This window comes from Rattus norvegicus, chromosome 10, assembly GCF_036323735.1.
Source record: "Rattus norvegicus strain BN/NHsdMcwi chromosome 10, GRCr8, whole genome shotgun sequence".
Classification (NCBI taxonomy): domain Eukaryota; kingdom Metazoa; phylum Chordata; class Mammalia; order Rodentia; family Muridae; genus Rattus; species Rattus norvegicus.
This window is the reverse complement of record NC_086028.1, coordinates 14624979-14641464: the sequence shown is the minus strand read 5'-3', so window position 1 is coordinate 14641464 and position 16486 is coordinate 14624979. Positions and strand designations below refer to the sequence as shown.

Below are 16486 nucleotides of genomic sequence, written 5' to 3'. Positions count from 1 at the left end.
AAGGCACAGCCCCAAGGTTTTCTGTAACCATTTCTACCAGGTTGAGAAGGGGAACACGTCCCCTGGTGGCCTAGCTGAGGAACTGCAGAGGCCGGTGCTCTAATCAGGCGAAGGCTCTGAGTAGAGGAAGTGCCCCTCTCAGGATTTGAAAGCAGCTGCTTAGATTCCCTTTGGGAGAGACTATCCTGATCGCCTCCCTCTTGTTGCAGCTTTAGGTTCAGTAAAAGGCTCCTCTCCGGGCTTTGCTTGCCTACTGTCAGTAATGTTGGTTAAGCTGTTATCATGAGGGGGAAAAAAAAAGGCGCCAGAGAGACAGTGGCAGTGACAGCTGAGCGGTTGGCAGGTCAAGCTACAAAGGGGACAGGGCAGTCAGCTTTGTCATAGTCGAGGAAGCAGTAGCTGAGACATCAAGAGACTGCAGAAACTGAGACCGAAGGAGGATAAAATGACTAAACCAGAGAAGAGATGCTGCAGCCCTGGATACCAGACGAGTTCCAGGGAGCCAAGAGGTCTCAATGCTAGGCCAAGAATTTTAACACTGGCTGCCATTAAGAGCTACACAAATATGGTAAAGCTGTCGAGGGCTGGAGTCCTTACAGTAGCCTAAATCTGCCTGGTGGAAGCTGCAGCAGCCACAGGAAAGGGCCCAGGATGCTCTGTTAACTGCTGAGCCTCGAGTGGGCTCATTTTCAGCCCAGGAAGGATAATTTTGCTTGATGATGTTGAATGCCCAGATTTCCACCCACACCCAGTCCCGCTGAAATGTTGCTCCCTCAATGTATCTTCCAGATCAGGATGGTCAAAAAAAGTTCTGCCATGATGGAATGTTTCATACTGCTAAGTTCAGACGACAGCCAGGACCCCTGGGAGGTTACTCAGCTACTGGTGTTTCATTTAGGGTAGTTTAGACGCGGTTCAAGTGTTTCCAATTAACCGATGTAGCCATGTGTACCACAGCATACATCAGCGTTACAACTTGTCCATATTCGCTGTTCCTGGCTTCCTTATTCTGTTTCCCTCAGGACGTCTAGCCAGTTGCCTAGTGGTCTAGAGTGGAAAGTCATAGGACCCAAGGCAGCGTAGGAGGCAGTGTGCTGGGGAGAGTCCCTCCAGAATTAAGGAAAACAGAGAGCAACCACAGAGGGACAGAAAGAACGGACACACCTACCCGAGTCCCGCCCTCAGCCTTGCCCACTCTAGGCTATTAGGCCACGCCTCTTCCTCTTGCGCAGGCGCAGATGCTGCAGTCACCAGCGCGTCGGCGCGCCGCTGGTTAGTCCCTAGCCATAAGTAGGTATTGGCCCCAGAAATTCTAAATATTCCTGTAAGTTTCGCGTGAGGTCTGCGACTTGGACTCAAGGCTGCCTTCCGCTGACACTGAATCTGGCGCGTGGTCCTGGTGCTGTGGCGAATCAGTGGCGCGCAAGAGGGAGCATGTAGCCTTGACTCTGAAGCATGCTGGCCAGAGGAACCCTGTAGGAGTGAATGGTTGGTGCAGTCGGGTCTGCAGTGGTGACGGCCTTGCAGAATGGCCAGTTTCCCTGCTCGTGTTTAGGGGGCTGGGTGCTAACCTGGAGCTGCAGACGCTGGAGTTGTAGTTACTGCAACCTGGAAAGCCACTCACTCATCCAAGTATCAGCGAGTTTGACAGCCACAGGGCATCGGGGAGGCAGGAAATCCTCGGGGAGGCGGGAAACCTGGAGAAGTACGGGATAGCGTGAGTGAGATTGTCAGTGAAGCTCTTGGAAGTGCAGAAGAGGGATGTTGGGGTTTCTGAGATTTGGAGCCAACCCTCCTGCTTCCTTCCTTAACTTCGTGGGTGCCATGGGAAGAATTCTTGACACTCAAACATACTTTTCTCGGACTCTCAGCCCTGTCCTGCAGGATGGACCCAGCACTGTCTGCTGTCAGGCTCACCGTCCAGGAAGCCATTCACACCCTTTCATCCTCAGAGGATGCTGGCCATATCCTTTCTACCCTGGGGACTCTGAAGCGATACCTCGGTAGAACCGAGGATCCAGTTCTTCCTGAGGAGAAGGAGGAGTTTGCCACCGTCCACTTCTCAGCCGTCCTCAGATGTCTGGTCAGCAAGCTCAGTCCAGGCTGGCTGGAGCTATCTCCCGATGGCCAGCTGGAGCAGCTTTGGGAGAGCTTTTTCCTGGACGGCCCGCCAGACCAAGCCTTCCTGGTGCTGATGGAAGCCATTGAGAGCACTGCTGGGTGAGCAGTTTATGAGCAACAGGACACTTAAGTTCTGAGAAGGGTCCCAATACCTTAAAACTGAGTGTAGCTGTGCCCAGCTCTGAAAAGGGAAGGACCCAGCATCTTAGCCTGGCCTCACTCCTTCTTGTTAAGGGCTGGGAGGAAGAGCAAAATTCACATTGCAGATAGCAAGAGCAGATCAGCGGCTCATAGAGTCTGCACTGTCTCCAGCTGATACCAGAAAGGTAGCCAGTCTCGTGCCATCCTCTTCTGGGGAGGGAGTGGTGTGTATCTGCAGGGTCTGGGACATCCTACACGTAACTGGCTAGTCATCGGGGGAACTAAGTGTTTTTTAGCTGGCGAGCAGATGTAAATACTTATGAAGTCATCGGGACTAGTCCTTTTTGGTATGTTTTGTTTTGTTCTTTTTGAAGCAAGATCTCTCTATGATGAGGCTCTGGCTGTCCCAGCCTTGAACTCAGAGATTCTCCACCCTCTGCCTCCAGGATGCCAGAATTAAAGGCATGCACCACCATGCCTAGCTTCTTGTTTTTTGAAATGGGGTCTCTTATCTGTTGGGAGGTTGTCAGTTAGGCTGGGTTGTCTGGCCGTGGAGTTTCAGGCATCCACTTGTCTTTGTATCCTCAGGGCTGGAGCTTCATGCTCTTGTCACCCCCTGGCTTTTTTTTTTTTTTTTTTTTTTTTTTGGTAGAGGAATGAGGGGGTTGAGATGGGGTCTCACTAAATAGACCAGACTGTCCCTGAAACTCACTATATAGGCTTTGAACTCACTGACACTCTCCTGCTTTTGCCTCTTGTATGCTGGGATTAAGCTATGTGCCACCGTGCTTGTCTCACTTGGCTTTGTTGGTGTTGCTTTTGTTGTTTGAGACAGGGTTTCTTGCTGTAGCCCTGGCTGTGCTGGAACAAGTTCAGGCTGGCCTGGAACCCCACCTGCCTCTGCTTTCTGAGTACTGCACATGGGCCACCACTGCCCAGCTGACCTGGATTTTTTTCATGTGTTTTATGGGAATGAAGCTTAGGTTCATGCTTACAGGGCTTATTTTCACTAAGTGAGCCATCTCCCTAGCTCTGGGACTGATTCTTTATGGCCAGAAGGGAGCACTAGTAGGGAGCGATCGAGGGCTCTGCCCAATACACTCGCGGTTCTTTAGCCCTAGCTTCCGTCTGATGAAGATGGCTCGGCTGCTGGACACATTTCTGCACGCCGGCAGAGTGGCCGCTCTCATGGAGGAGCAGTGTCGGCCGCAGACAAAGCCCAGCTTCCCCCTGTTCCAGGAGACGCTGCTCAGCAAAGTCGTGGGCTTACCGGATCTCCTGGGCAACCGTCTCCAGCGGGACAACCTGACCCAGTTCTTCCCCCAGAATTACTTCCCTCTGCTGGGCCTGGAGGTCATGCGGGCACTAAAGGCGGCCGTGAACTTTCTCCAAGGTGAGCACCCTGCCTCGACATCTCTCCTGGCCTTTATCATTCTCCCTCCTCTTCTCGAAGCCTGTGGGCCCTGAAGAGTCAGGAAAGTGCTGTCAGGTAGGTTAGAGGCTGCCCCGTTCCAGACCCTCTTGTATCGCCTGACAGAGTTTCATCTCTCTTTTGGGTCTTGATCTTGGGGAGTTAACTCCGACCCTAGGACCCTTTGGTTCTTAGCTGAATGTTAGGCAAAGTCACCAAGGCCTGCTTTTCCCGCCCAGTCACTTGTATTTCTGAGAAACCGTCCTTGTTTACTGAGGTTCACTTCCACGTATCTTCGGTGGTGTTTTGAGTGCTGACTGTTCTTGGCTCTCAGGGCGGATGCTTTTCACACACATGTCCGGCACTCTGGGGACTGCTGTCACCACAGACTTCTAGGAACCACCCCGTAGGTGTCAAAGGTTAGCCCTGCCCTCTCTGGAACATTACTACTGGTTCTCCCTGGAACATATCCCAAGAGTGGAATTGGGAAGGGCCATCATGATTCCTGGGTTGTCAGATACAGGCCTGTGAGATTGACTGACGAGCCCGTGCCTCTTCCTAAAGTGTCCCTGCCTTCCTTCTTGTGCCTGTCACATGCCACTTAGAACCATACCCCAGCCTAACGGGAGCTACTCTGGCTGCCTTCTCTCCCTCTGCTCCTAGCTATGTTTTCATTCCTCAGCCCAGCACCTGAGGGCTCCTGTGTCCTTTACCCATGTGACCCCAGAAGAAGCTGGTCCACTGGAGTTTTGGCATGGCCTCAACCTGGTCTTTCTGGTCTGTTTTGTTTTGTCTCGCTTTTGAGACAGACAGGGTCTCACTCTATTCTTAGTGGCACTTGGATTCTGTCCTTGAAGCCTAAGTTCCCATCCTCTGTCATGGTGTGTTTGGCATGTCTGTTTTCTAACAGGCACCATCAATCATCTCAGCTCTACTTGTGGGAGGCTGCCACCCCATCTCCTCTTTGTTCTTGACCTCCTCATGGCTCCTTCTTTACCAAGGAGACAGGCCTTGTGGGCAGTGGCTGCTGTGGTGGTTAGAGCCCAGTTCTGAGTCAGTAGTCGGCTCCTAGTCCAGGCCGCATCTGGTGCCTCCTCAGTGATGTAGGTAGGGTCATTGTCATTGAGATGATGTGCGATGATGTTGTTTTGTTTTGTTTTGATTTGTTTCTGAAACGGGGTTTCTCTTTCTTTTCTTTTTTTTTTCCCCGGGAGCTGGGGACCGAACCCAGGCCTTGCACTTGCTAGGCAAGCACTCTACCACTGAGCTAAATCCCCAACCCCTCTCTGGGTTTCTCTCTGTCCTAGAACTCATTCTGTAGGCCAGGCCTGTGATGAATTCAGAGATCCACCTATCTCTGTCAACCAAGCTTTGGACTAAAGGCGTGTGCCATCAGCACTCAGCTTGTGTGTATTGTGTGCAGTACTTTTAAAGCACATTATTACTGGATTTTCTCTCATGTTAGATTGAAATGCACATCTGTTCCAAGGAATTTCCGCTGCTGGCTTGGCCACTAAGCTTAAGGTCACTGTGCGTGGTCAGATGTCCTGCCGACTTATTTTGCAGTCTTGCTTTCTGTTTCAGGTGGTCTAGACTGCTCTGTCTCCTTTGTGTCTCAAGTTCTGGGGAAGGTGTGCATCCAGGGGCGAAAGAGTGAGTAGTGCCTGACCCCTTCCACCTTCTATAGAGGAGGGTGGGGAATCATCGTACGTCCCAAACAGTGATATGTAAGTGGACTCTTGCCTTCAGTGGGATTCCCTCACTTGGGTCTGACTCTGGTTCGGTGATGTCTCTGGGCTTGCCCATGTCTGTGAACCTGTGGGTCTGTGGGTACCGGGCGCCTCCATTGGCTTCCCGCTGAGGGTGGCTCCTGAAACCCAGGGCCTCTGTGTCCCCTCAGAAGAGATCCTGGGTGTGCTGGTGCCCCAGCTGACAGTGCTCACCCAGGACAGCTGTCTGTGGCAACGGGTGTGCTGGCGCCTGGTGGAGCAAGTGCCTGACCGGGCAGTGGAGGCCGTGCTGACAGGACTTGTAGAGGCCGCTCCCAGGTAAGCAGCGGGGTTGCAGGGTAGACTCATCATTGGTGCCGTTCCCTCTGCAGCTATTCTGGGTGCCGTACTAGAACCCGTGCCCTACACCGATGGGGTAGTCCACCTCTCAGCATCACACTTTGAGGCTGGCCAGTATTTGTGATCCCCCCACCCCCCATCCCCTTGTTGGGCTGGTCCTCTCAGCTCTGATGTGGGGGTCCAGGCTTCCCATGGATGTTCACACTCATTCTGGGAAGGAGAAAGATTAAGGACAGACTCAGGTTGTAGAAGGGCTAGCCTAGAGTCTCAGAGCGAGCAGGAGGCAGAGCACAGGGTACCGTACTGTTTGTTTTTCCTTGTCTTTTTTTTTTGTTTGTTTTAAAGATTTATTTATTCATGTATTATATATAAGTACACTGTAGCTGTCTTCAGATACACCAGAAGAGGGCACCAGACCTGATTATAGATGGTTGTGAGCCACCATGTGGTTGCTGGGAATTGAACTCAGGACCTCTGGAAGAGCAGTGGGGTGCTCTTAACCGCTGAGCCATCTCTCCAGCCCTTTCCTTGTCTTTTAAGGCCGACTTGTGATTCGAGTTCCTTCTGCCCCTGCCTCACAGGCCTGAAGTCCTGTCACGACTACTAGGGAACCTGGTGGTGAAGAATAAGAAAGCACGGTTTGTGATGACCCGGAAGCTTCTGTTCCTGCAGTACCAGCACACAGTGAGAAGGCTGGGACGGGGGGAGTCTATGTGCTTTCCAAGTCATGGGAAGAACTGTTATTAACAGTGGGGAAAGGGGCCCGGCTTGGTGGCACACGCCTTTAATCTCTTGGTGTTGATACCAAGAGGCAGACAGGACAGGAGTATGGCTTGGATAGAAGGCCTGGCTCTGAGAGGATTTGAGAGCATAGGCCAGAGGCCTCTGAGAACTGGAATACCAGAGAGCTAGCTGGTTGGCTGTCCAGATTGGCCTGAGCCGGTATTGGGTCCCCCTGGTGGCCAGAGAGCAAGAGGACAGCAGGTAAGGCCAGGTTGTCTGGTGGGTGAGTGGAGAATCTGAGGAGAGATGGACTCTCTCTGGCTCCTGTGAGAAGGATCAGGATATGAGGAGACAAGGTGAAGCTGAAGTAACTCCTACCTACTGCATGCAGGGACACTCGGGCAGGAGTCTCGGAGAGTCCCCCCAGTCACCTGAGCTGGGAGCTGGCGCAGCTGAAGTGTGCAGGTGAAGGAAGGGATGGAGTCACTTTAATAACCTGGCCATCCTTCACGAGGGCAGGTGGGCAGTGCCGAGATGTAAACAAAGGCAGAGCTGATCCCCACAGAACCCTGATGAATGAGTCCAGCATTCTGTTCTAAGCGGTCAGGTCATAAGCCGGTCAGTGGAATAACACCTCCAACTGAGAACTTCAAATGCCAGAGTAAACTTTGTACAGTCGCTCCTGGATGGCAGGGCGGTGGATATAGAGATCGTTGTGAGAGGGGCACCTTTTGGGATTAGGGAGACAGCTTGGTTCACATAGTTCTTGACGTGTAATCAAGGGGGCCGAGTTTAAGCCCCCTTGAATCTGCATAAAATGCAGGGCATGGCGGCACATGCCTGTCATCCCAGGGCTGGAGAGGCAGAGACAGATGGGGGTGAGTCCCAGTTCCCACTGAGACCCTATTTCCAAGCCAGGAATGGTGGTGCATACTTCTAATCCCAGTAGTCGGGAGGCAGAAGCAGGTAGATCTCTTAATAAGTTCAAGGACAGCCTGGTCTACAGAGCAAGTTCTGGGATAGCCAGGGCTACAGAGAGAAACCCTGTCTTGAAAAACAAAGGTTGGAGGGACACCGTGGCCAAGGCAACAATGTAAGAGTCAATGTTTCGTATGGGCTTATAGTTTCAGAGGGTCAATTCGGGTCTACAGTGTCCGAGCTAGGCGATGGGTGCAGCCACGGCTGAGAGCTTGTATCTTGATCTGAAAGTAGGAGCAGAGAGAGGGAGGAGGAACCTAAGAATGGAGTCTTTAGAGACCAAAGTCAGTCCCTTAGTGAAACACTTCTTCCAACAAGGCCACATGCTTCCCAAACATGTCTGCCAGCTGGGGACCGAGGATTAAAATGTATGAGGCTGTTCCCATTCACCAGTGAGCTTGGGAGGCAGAGGCAGGTGGGTCTCTAAGTTCCAGTCCAGCCCGGTCTACAGAGCAAGTTGTAGGACAGCCAGGGCTACATGAGAGAGAGAATTTGTCTCCAAAACAAGTTGGATGTCTCCTAAGGTATGACACCCAAGGTTCCACATACATGTATGCACGCACATGTTCATGTGACTACACACACAACCCACGTACTTAATACATACACTTCCACAGTGCGTACACACGTGCACACACACATACAAAGAGACTAGCTGACAGTTTACCGTACACTGTTCGATCAAGATGCTTAAGCCAGGGGTTGGGGATTTAGCTCAGTGGTAGAGCGCTTGCCTAGGAAGCGCAAGGCCCAGGGTTCAATCCCCAGCTCCGAAAAAAAGAACCAAAAAAAAAAAAAAAAAAAATGCTTAAGCCAGAAAAAGCACGGTCAACTGGGGATCTGCCATGGCAGTGTTCTGTGTGAGAGCAGGAGGTGACAGGGGATTCGCTACCTCAGTCATGGAATATGGAAGGTAAAGGAAGCGTGAATGAGCGAGGGGTGGCCCTGGTGGTCCGTGCCTCTATTCTAGCATGAGAGCGGTGGAGGCATAATTGCCATGTTTGATGCCGGCACAGCCAACATTGTGAGACCCTGTCTTAAAAAACTGCAAAGAGGAGAGATGGCTCAGGGGTTAAGAGCACTGAGTGTTCTGTGGAGAACCCTGGCTTAGTTCCTAGTACCCACGTAGGGAAGCCTACAAATGCTTGGACTCTAGCTCCATGGGATCTGACACACTCTTCTGGCCTCTGTGGCACCTGCACACACTTACATACACACATGATAAGACTCTAGGTTCAGACGCCTTACAAAAGGGCGATGTCCAAGAGTCGTCGTGGAGAGCACAGCGTGCCAGTATGTATGTGGGCTGAGAAACCCAGGACTGAGGGTGTCCTCTACCACAAGAGCCTTAAGGTCTGAAATCTGACAGATAACCCACTGGGTTTCAGTTTGGCTGAAATGGAAAGTATAAAACTTATCAGCTGGAACTGGCAGTACCGAGGTGGAAGTGGGAGCTGCTGTCTGGTTTGTGGGAGGCCGGAGCTCGACGGCTCCATTCCATCCCATTCTTCTTGGGAGCAGTCTCTGCCTGGTAGACAGGACTCCACTTTTGTTGTAGACACCCATGGTGCAGAGCCTGCTGGGGTACTTGGCTTTAGACAGTCAGCGTCGGCCACTCCTCATACAGGTGAGCGTCACTCATCCCTCCAAGCCTGTGGTATTCCAGGAAGAAGGGGACAGTCAGGGGACTGTCAAGTGATGGGGAGGGCAGGGGTCCAGCTTTCCTTTCCCTCGAGACCCTTAGGACAGCAGTAGGCTCTGGCCTGAGACTTGGGTGGCTGAGGTGTAGGCTGCTGCCTGAATGGGCTGGGGCCCTGCTGTTTGCCAGGTGCTTAAGGAGCTGCTGGAGACCTGGGGCAGCAGCAGTGCCGTCCGGCACGCACCCCTGGAGCAACAGTGTTACATCAGCAAGGCCATCCTTGTGTGCATGGCACACCTCGGGGAGTCGGAGCTGCAGGACGTCCGGGATGGTAAGCAGGCTGTGGCATGGGCACACCCTACCCCCTAACACTTGGAGGAGCCCTTTAGGATTCATGTCTGCTGCTTTAAGAATTGCTGGCCAGCATGATGGCAGGTGTGAAGTGCCGCCTGGACAGCAGCCTACCCCCTGTGCGTCGCTTGGGCATGGTTGTGGCCGAAGTCATCAGCTCCAGGATCCACCCCGAGGGGCCTCCCCTGAAATTCCAAGTGAGCAGGCTGTCTTCTCTATGTCCTCTTGGTGACAGGGCCCCGGGTTACCTCTGCTGATATAGCAGCACGTCTAGTACCTCACCTTTCCGGGATCTAGGATTGAGGCCTACCCTAGGCTGGGCATGTGAAGGGCCAAGGCTTCATGCATGGGGCAGTTCTAACTAACTCCAACTCTTGGTGGGTGGGAGTGAGCATGGGTTTGTGCGTGGTCAAGGCCAAGTCTGTGATAATGTGGTATGTTCCTGGCTTGGTTAGACAGAAGAGAAGGATCCATGCTTGGGGTTGGTCTGCTGGACCTGGGTACTCTGAGTCCAGGGGACAGTGGGGGCTGCTCTGGGCTGGCAGTGGGTAGGGCGTGTCAGCCTCTACTGATCACTAATGGGCATGGGCACTGCCAGGTTGGATAGCGAAGGCCTTGACTGTGTTGGGCCCTGCATGGCTTCACTATGAGCCTGTAGATGTAGCCTCTGCTGAGTGACACATCTTTGGGTGCGTCAGCATTCATGGGTCTCAGTCTCGAAGGAGGACGACGTGGCTTTTAGGCACACCTAGCACCGTGCTTAGCTCGAGGTGGGCATTCAGAAGTTGCTTCAGGAAAGGTGGTTGTGTTGGCCAAGCTGTGAAGTGAGATCAGGTGGCATGAGAGGAGGGTCGGCTTGGGCTGCTTGTCGGTGAGGAGGTGGCATTGGAAGCCTGTGGGCACCACTGACTCCAGTGTATCTGCAACAGTACGAAGACGATGAGATGAGCCGAGAGTTGCTGGCTTTGGCTGCTCCAGGGCCTGCGAGTGACTGCTCCTTGGAGGCACGGTGAGGGCCTCTTCATTCCCAGCCCCCACAAAAGTTAAGGGGGCTTGTCTAGGCAGATAATAGAAGCCTCTCTGGGAAATGTGGTGCTCAAGGCTCTCCTGGATGACCCTGCTGCTGCTTGTCTGCTAGAGGCCCATCCCCAGCTCCTGTTGCCACAGAGCCTCCTGTAGAGACACCAGAAAAGACCATGGAGAGTGATGTCCACCCAGCTCAGCCACAGGGCTCTGACTCAGAGCTTGACAGGTAGGGCAGGGAATCCTTGGTCTCTGTGGGTCCAAAGATTGACTGAGGGTGACTTTCTGTTCACATGTGGGGTGAGTTGACCATGCGTAGGAAGGTGCTAATCCCGGTCCTCCTCACCTTCCTGCCAGTCTGAAGCAGGAGCTTGGGCAGGGCCAGGGTGCTACCTTTCCGTGTAGCCATCTCCTGCAGCTGTCAGGTTCCTGGGAGGGAATTTTAGAATCTTCAGGCCTTACCGCCGAGGAAACAAAAATGATTCTAGGTCCTGACCAGGATGGACAGACACTGTCTGTTTGTCTTACCACAGTGATGATGAGTTCATCCCCTACGACATGTCAGGGGACAAAGAGCTGAAGAGCAGCAAGGAGCCCCTGTATATCCGAGACTGTGTGGAAGGTGGGCTTTGCTGAGGTCGGGTCATTGTGCTTACCCCACAATAGCTTGGTTTGACGGATCCCGGGGTTTGGCCTCACTTCCCCTTGTCCTAGAGTTACTGCCAGTCCTCATTTTGGCGCTCTGGGCATACTGGAGCCGTACTGAGGCTTGTCTGGGTTCTGTGCAGCCTTGACTACATCTGAGGACATAGAACGCTGGGAGGCTTCCCTAAAGGTGCTTGAGGGCCTGGTGTATAGGAACCCCCAGGCCACTCGGGAGGTGAGCAGTAAGAGGATGTGTCAGGGTATGTGGGGAGGTTGGGAACTTCTGGGGTGGCAGTTCTCCTGTGGCATCTGTATCCTAGATCTTAGAGGGTGGCACTGGATTGCTGGCTGGGCGTATTGGGCTGAAGGCATCTTGACTCCTGTCCCTGTGCAGGTAAGCGTGGAGCTGGCCAAGGTGCTACTGCACCTGGAAGAGAAGACCTGTGTAGCAGAGTTTGAGCAGCTGCGCCAGAGGGCTCTGGTGGCTGTCACAGTCACAGACCCGGAGCAGGTAGGTCCTAGCCAGACCAGGAGCATCAGAAACCCTGGTGGCCCCATTCTAGGCCCCGATCGGGCCCTTGGGTAGTCTGTGACTTTAGCACAGTGGCTTCTCCTTTGTCTACCCAGGTAGCCAAGTATCTGACCTCACAGTTCTATGGCCTGAACTATAGCCTCCGGCAGCGCATGGACATCCTGGATGTAAGTGACCCTGACCCATGCCCTGTCAGGCCTAGGCTGCACTAAATTGGGAAATTGACCTGCATGGACTGCAGCCGAAGATCACCCCGTGCTTACTTGGAATGCGAGAGGCCGAAGCAATTCTTTTATTTGTGTGGCTTTAAAATGGGTTTTATTTATTGTGTGTGTGTGTGTGTCCCTGTGTCCCTGTTTGCATGGTTCATATTCATATGACCGTGTGTCTGTGAGTATGCGCATGCTGTGTGTAGTGCTGTGGAGGCCGGAAGAGGGTGTTGGATTCCTTGGAGTTGGACTTACAGGTGGTTGAGAGCCATCCAACACTGGTGGTGGGAACTGAACTCCGGTCCTCTACAAGGACACTGGGCATCCTTAACCACTACGTCTTAACCAGTTCTGATGTGTATTCTATATTGGTATATTTTCATACAACATGACATTTATCATTATAGGATAAACAGAACGTATTCTTCCTGTGCCTGGGTATCTTCCAGGCTGCCGAGCTTTGCGGATACCTGGCTATTCACCCACCTTTTGAAGAGCATCCTTCCCCAGACACACATACTCTTGAGTCTTCTGTCAACATTTCAGTTACTATTTTATGTGTATGAGTGTTTTGTCTGTATGTACGTTAGTGCACTATATGTGTGAGCTGCCTGTGGAAACCAGAAAAGGCGTAGGTGTTGGGAAGCAAACCTGAGTCCTCAGCGGGGCAGTGAGGGCTCTGAACCTCTTTGGCCATCTCTCTAGTCCCTGCTCACTGAGTCTTTTCTCCTAGGTTCTCGTTCTTGCTGCCCAGGCACTGTCTCGGCCAAGGAGCCTCCAGAGACTCTCCCAGCACAGTTCCCCTGCTTCGGGCACCTCGCGTTCACCAGCACTGGCTATTTCTCAGCCTGACTGGCAGGTAGTTGTGGAGGAGCGGATCAGAAGCAAGACGAGGAGGTTCTCCAAGGTAACAGGACTGTCCAGGTCCTATGTGTCATGACCTCCAACCGTCAGGTTATTTTATTGCTACTTCATAACTGTAACTTTGCTACTGTTGAGTTGTAATGCAAATATCTGATATGCAGGATGTTTGATCTGCAACCCGGAAGGGCTGGTGACCCACAGGTTGAGATCTGCTGCAGCTCTAGTGTTGGCTGACTGAAGGGAACTCAGTCAGGGTCAGCTCCAGTGTTGGTGCTCCTTCGAGCACAAGTTTATGTACAAACTGAAGCGTGTCAGACCAACACGATTTTAAAACATGGCAGTGAAGACTCAGGTCTCAGGAGTGCCACATCAGAAACAAACAAACAAACAAACAAAAAATTACCCTGGGACTATGGTGTCTGGGCTGGAGACCAGGCTATTTGGTTTGCCACCATGCACAGATCATCCTGTGGTGAGGACCATCTAGGTGTGAATGTGAAGGGTTGGAACTCTTTGCTGTCAAACCACAGTAGCCTGAGACTAAGTGCCCTCTCCACAGGGTCCTGACCCAGGGCGGCCAGGGCAAGCCTAAGTGGGCTGTACAACTGCACCTAATGGTGGTAGCATTGTACCTTGACTAATGCTGTGTGCTTGACAGGGCTGTCCTCGGAGGGAGGTGTCAGGCGTCCCCAATGAATTCAACTCCGTGGCTGGATATTTCTTCTTCCCCCTCCTACAGCACTTTGACAGGTGAAGTTTCTGGAACTTTGGACACACTCCTGTGAATAGTAGTTGTGACATAGTAAGGTCTAAGTGTGGGCTTGAGTTAAATGGTGTGGAATATTCTGGAAAGTCCTTTTGCTATTGAGTCTTATGGTGAGGGTATAATCATCACAGTGTTCTTTGATCTTGGGTTTACGGCGATGCTGTCAGTGCTGCTGGCCTGCTGCTCACCCGTTGCCTACCTCCTCTCATCTCTGCAGCTGAGTCTCGTCCCATGCTTAGCCTGTGAGATTTCGGTGACAGCATAGGGTGTGACCTTGACTCGGGGCCTGACTTGTGCCTGGCAGCACCTGGTGTGCTGAGCCGTGGACATGCCTTCCCCTTGGGGCTGTCCTTTGCCGTGTTAGCCCAGGGTGTGAAGGTGGGAGGAAGACTATGCGAACCTCCAAGGGTTTGGGTTTCTGTCGTAACGCTCATTCTGGGCTCTTCTTAGCCAACATTAGGTTTTGGGGTGCTCCACTCACTCAACTCTATGTTGTAGGCCTCTGGTGACCTTCGACCTTTTAGGAGACGATCAGTTGGTACTCGGAAGACTGACCCACACCTTAGCGTCCCTGATGTACCTGGCTGTTAACACCACAGTGAGTTGGGAATGGGAACTAAAAGCCCTGCCACATAGTTTCATAGCAGTGTGGCTGTAGGAATAAACTCCAGTGCTCACAAGACAGGACCTGAGCTCTGCACGGCTCGTCCATCCCCTATCTGTGGGCAGTACAGGATGATCAAGGGCATAGACGTGAGCTCTGGACCTCAGAAGACATCTTCCCCTGCCTGTGGCCTTATGGGCAGTCTGTACAAAGCTCCCTGAGACACTGATGCATCCCCACTCAGAGGCGAGCCCTGACACAGTGGCATCCTGTCTTTGAGGCACATGTTGGGAATGAACGTAGCAACCCTCACCAGCCATCCCTGTGCTGACTTCTAGGTGGCTGTGCCTATGGGTAAGGCCCTGCTGGAGTTTGTATGGGCCCTTCGCTTCCACGTTGACATGTGAGTGACCCATGGGGCTAAGGGCAGCATTGTGTCTCCAAGGCAGCATGCCTGACATTTCCTAACAAGTAGTCAGCCATGCCTGAGGGGCTCAGACAGGGCTGGAGTGAGCTCTGTGGTAGTTGGCCTGCTGGACTCGGTACAAGGGGGAGGTCCTTCCTGTAGGCCAGTTGGGGCTCCATTCACAGAGCCATACCGACCTCACCTTTCCCCACCCTCTTGATTGGTAGTTATGTCCGCCGGGGCTTGCTGTCTGCTGTGTCCTCTGTCCTCCTCAGTGTACCTACAGAGCGGCTGTTGGGGGACCTGCCAGATGAGCTACTGGAAGCCAGATCCTGGTTGGCAGGTTAGTGTCTGGACTGGAACAGTGACACCAGGTGTGGAGTGGCTGGAGTAGATGGGGCTAGGCCAGCCAGTCTGAGTAGGCCTGTCCTGTTTCCGCTCTGACAGCTGTGACAACATGAGTGTGGGGAACCAGGGGACAGTGATTAACCTGTGTCTTTAGTGATTACTACCTGGCTCTCAACAGAAACTCAGAAAGCTCCCAAATTCAAATCCAGACACAACAGCACACACCTTTAATCCCAGTACTTGGGAAGCAGAGACAGATGGAGCTCTATGAGTTCAGGGTTAAGCTGGTCTACATAGTGGGTGCTAGGCCAGCCAGGTCTACATACTGAGACTGATTTAAAGTCAAATCCAGACAGGTTATGTGGCAGTAGCGAATGCTGAGGTTTCCATCTAGAACCACTCTGGAGTATCTGCCACTCTTTGTTCTACCTCTCTGCATCTTTTCTTTTTTTTTTTTTTTTCTTTTTTTCGGAGCTGGGGACCGAACCCAGGGCCTTGCGCTTGCTAGGCAAGCGCTCTACCACTGAGCTAAATCCCCAACCCTCTGCATCTTTTCTTAAAAGTCAGTTGCAGACACTGACTCTTCACCCCAAGCCTCACGACTGTTCTGGGACCCACTGGGAAGTACACATCCAGAGCCCCAGCTTCCGACAGGCTCTGTGACTGACCCAGAGACAGGGCCAGACTGTGGCTTTCACAGGACTCCTAGGTACGCCTGGGCCTGTGTATCTTCTACTTTTTCTCTTTCTGATGATTAGTCGCAGAAGGTCCTGACCATTATTCCCCAAGTTCCCCGTGCTGTCAGCCATCTTGGGCAAGGCCAGGTTCTTCTCAGGGTCATGTGCTAAATCCCCCAGGTTCTAATCTCTGACTTGTTTTATCCAGGTCAGTGCTTGGGCTGCTGAACTATGCACCTGACCTGTCTGTTCCCTCCTGTGGAGCTGGATCTCTGTGGTGGGACCTCAGAGAGAGGTCTCTCGGTGGCCCGTGAGGAAGTGTGGAGGGACAGACATGATCTAACTGGCTCTGCCCTGTCACTCATGTGTTCTCTATTTCTACTTTGGCAGATGTGGCTGAGAGGGATGTGGATGAGGACTGCAGGGAGCTGGCAGTAAGGTCTTTGCTGCTCCTGGAGAGACTCAAAGACAAGCTCCTGTCCAGTTGCTCTCCACAGCCCTGAGGAGTCTCCACAGGGGCCCGAATGGAGCCTCGGCCATCAGCACTGGAAGAAGGGAAGACCTCTGAGGAGCAGAGTCCGCACCCCTGGGCTTTAGTGGGGGCCGTTTGCTTGGTCCCTATATGCATGAAGTAGGCTCCTATCAATATGACCCCACTGTTACTTAAACCTTGGCCAGGCTAAGTGGTCAGCTAAAAATGCTGGGGAGCCTGTGCCATGGGACATAACAGCTTTGAACTGACAGAACTGGGGCTGGGATATGGGGCCCAAGATGTGCCTCCTGAGAGCAGAACTTTGTGCTCTCTGTCCAGGGCCTCAAGAGTAGACAAGAGACAGCTACTCAGTTTTTCCTATACTCGGATGGGGATGCTAGGATAGCAGACCAGGGGCAGCCTACTGGCTCCCCAAGGGCTTTGCAACACTGTGTTCCTGTGAGAATAAACAGGCTGCGGACACCACACAAGCTGCTTCTGCGGTTC

At 52.7% G+C, this 16486-nt stretch overlaps 1 protein-coding gene across 6 annotated transcripts; it reads left to right on the top strand.

The window, feature by feature from the left end:
* Positions 1 to 1229: 1229 nt before the first annotated feature.
* Positions 1230 to 16467, top strand: Telo2 (telomere maintenance 2). Of its 6 annotated transcripts, none has more exons than XM_063268925.1 (21): positions 1232 to 1488; positions 1872 to 2220; positions 3378 to 3655; positions 5258 to 5326; positions 5577 to 5721; positions 6324 to 6426; positions 9002 to 9070; positions 9272 to 9413; positions 9494 to 9630; positions 10363 to 10442; positions 10572 to 10685; positions 10990 to 11078; positions 11245 to 11336; positions 11496 to 11616; positions 11733 to 11800; positions 12576 to 12749; positions 13365 to 13456; positions 13971 to 14070; positions 14415 to 14479; positions 14710 to 14825; positions 15898 to 16467. In XM_063268925.1, the coding sequence occupies exons 2-21, from the start codon at positions 1886 to 1888 to the stop codon at positions 16008 to 16010; spliced, it is 2502 nt and encodes an 833-aa protein (XP_063124995.1). In that variant the 5' UTR covers positions 1232 to 1488; positions 1872 to 1885; the 3' UTR covers positions 16011 to 16467. The 6 variants fall into 6 exon arrangements, with proteins under 6 accessions (XP_038943028.1, XP_038943029.1, XP_063124995.1 ...); XM_063268924.1 differs by having other exon boundaries at positions 1233 to 1488; positions 5574 to 5721; NM_001398652.1 differs by having other exon boundaries at positions 1254 to 1488; positions 5574 to 5721; positions 11496 to 11612; positions 11729 to 11800.
* The last annotated feature ends 19 nt before the right edge of the window (positions 16468 to 16486 follow it).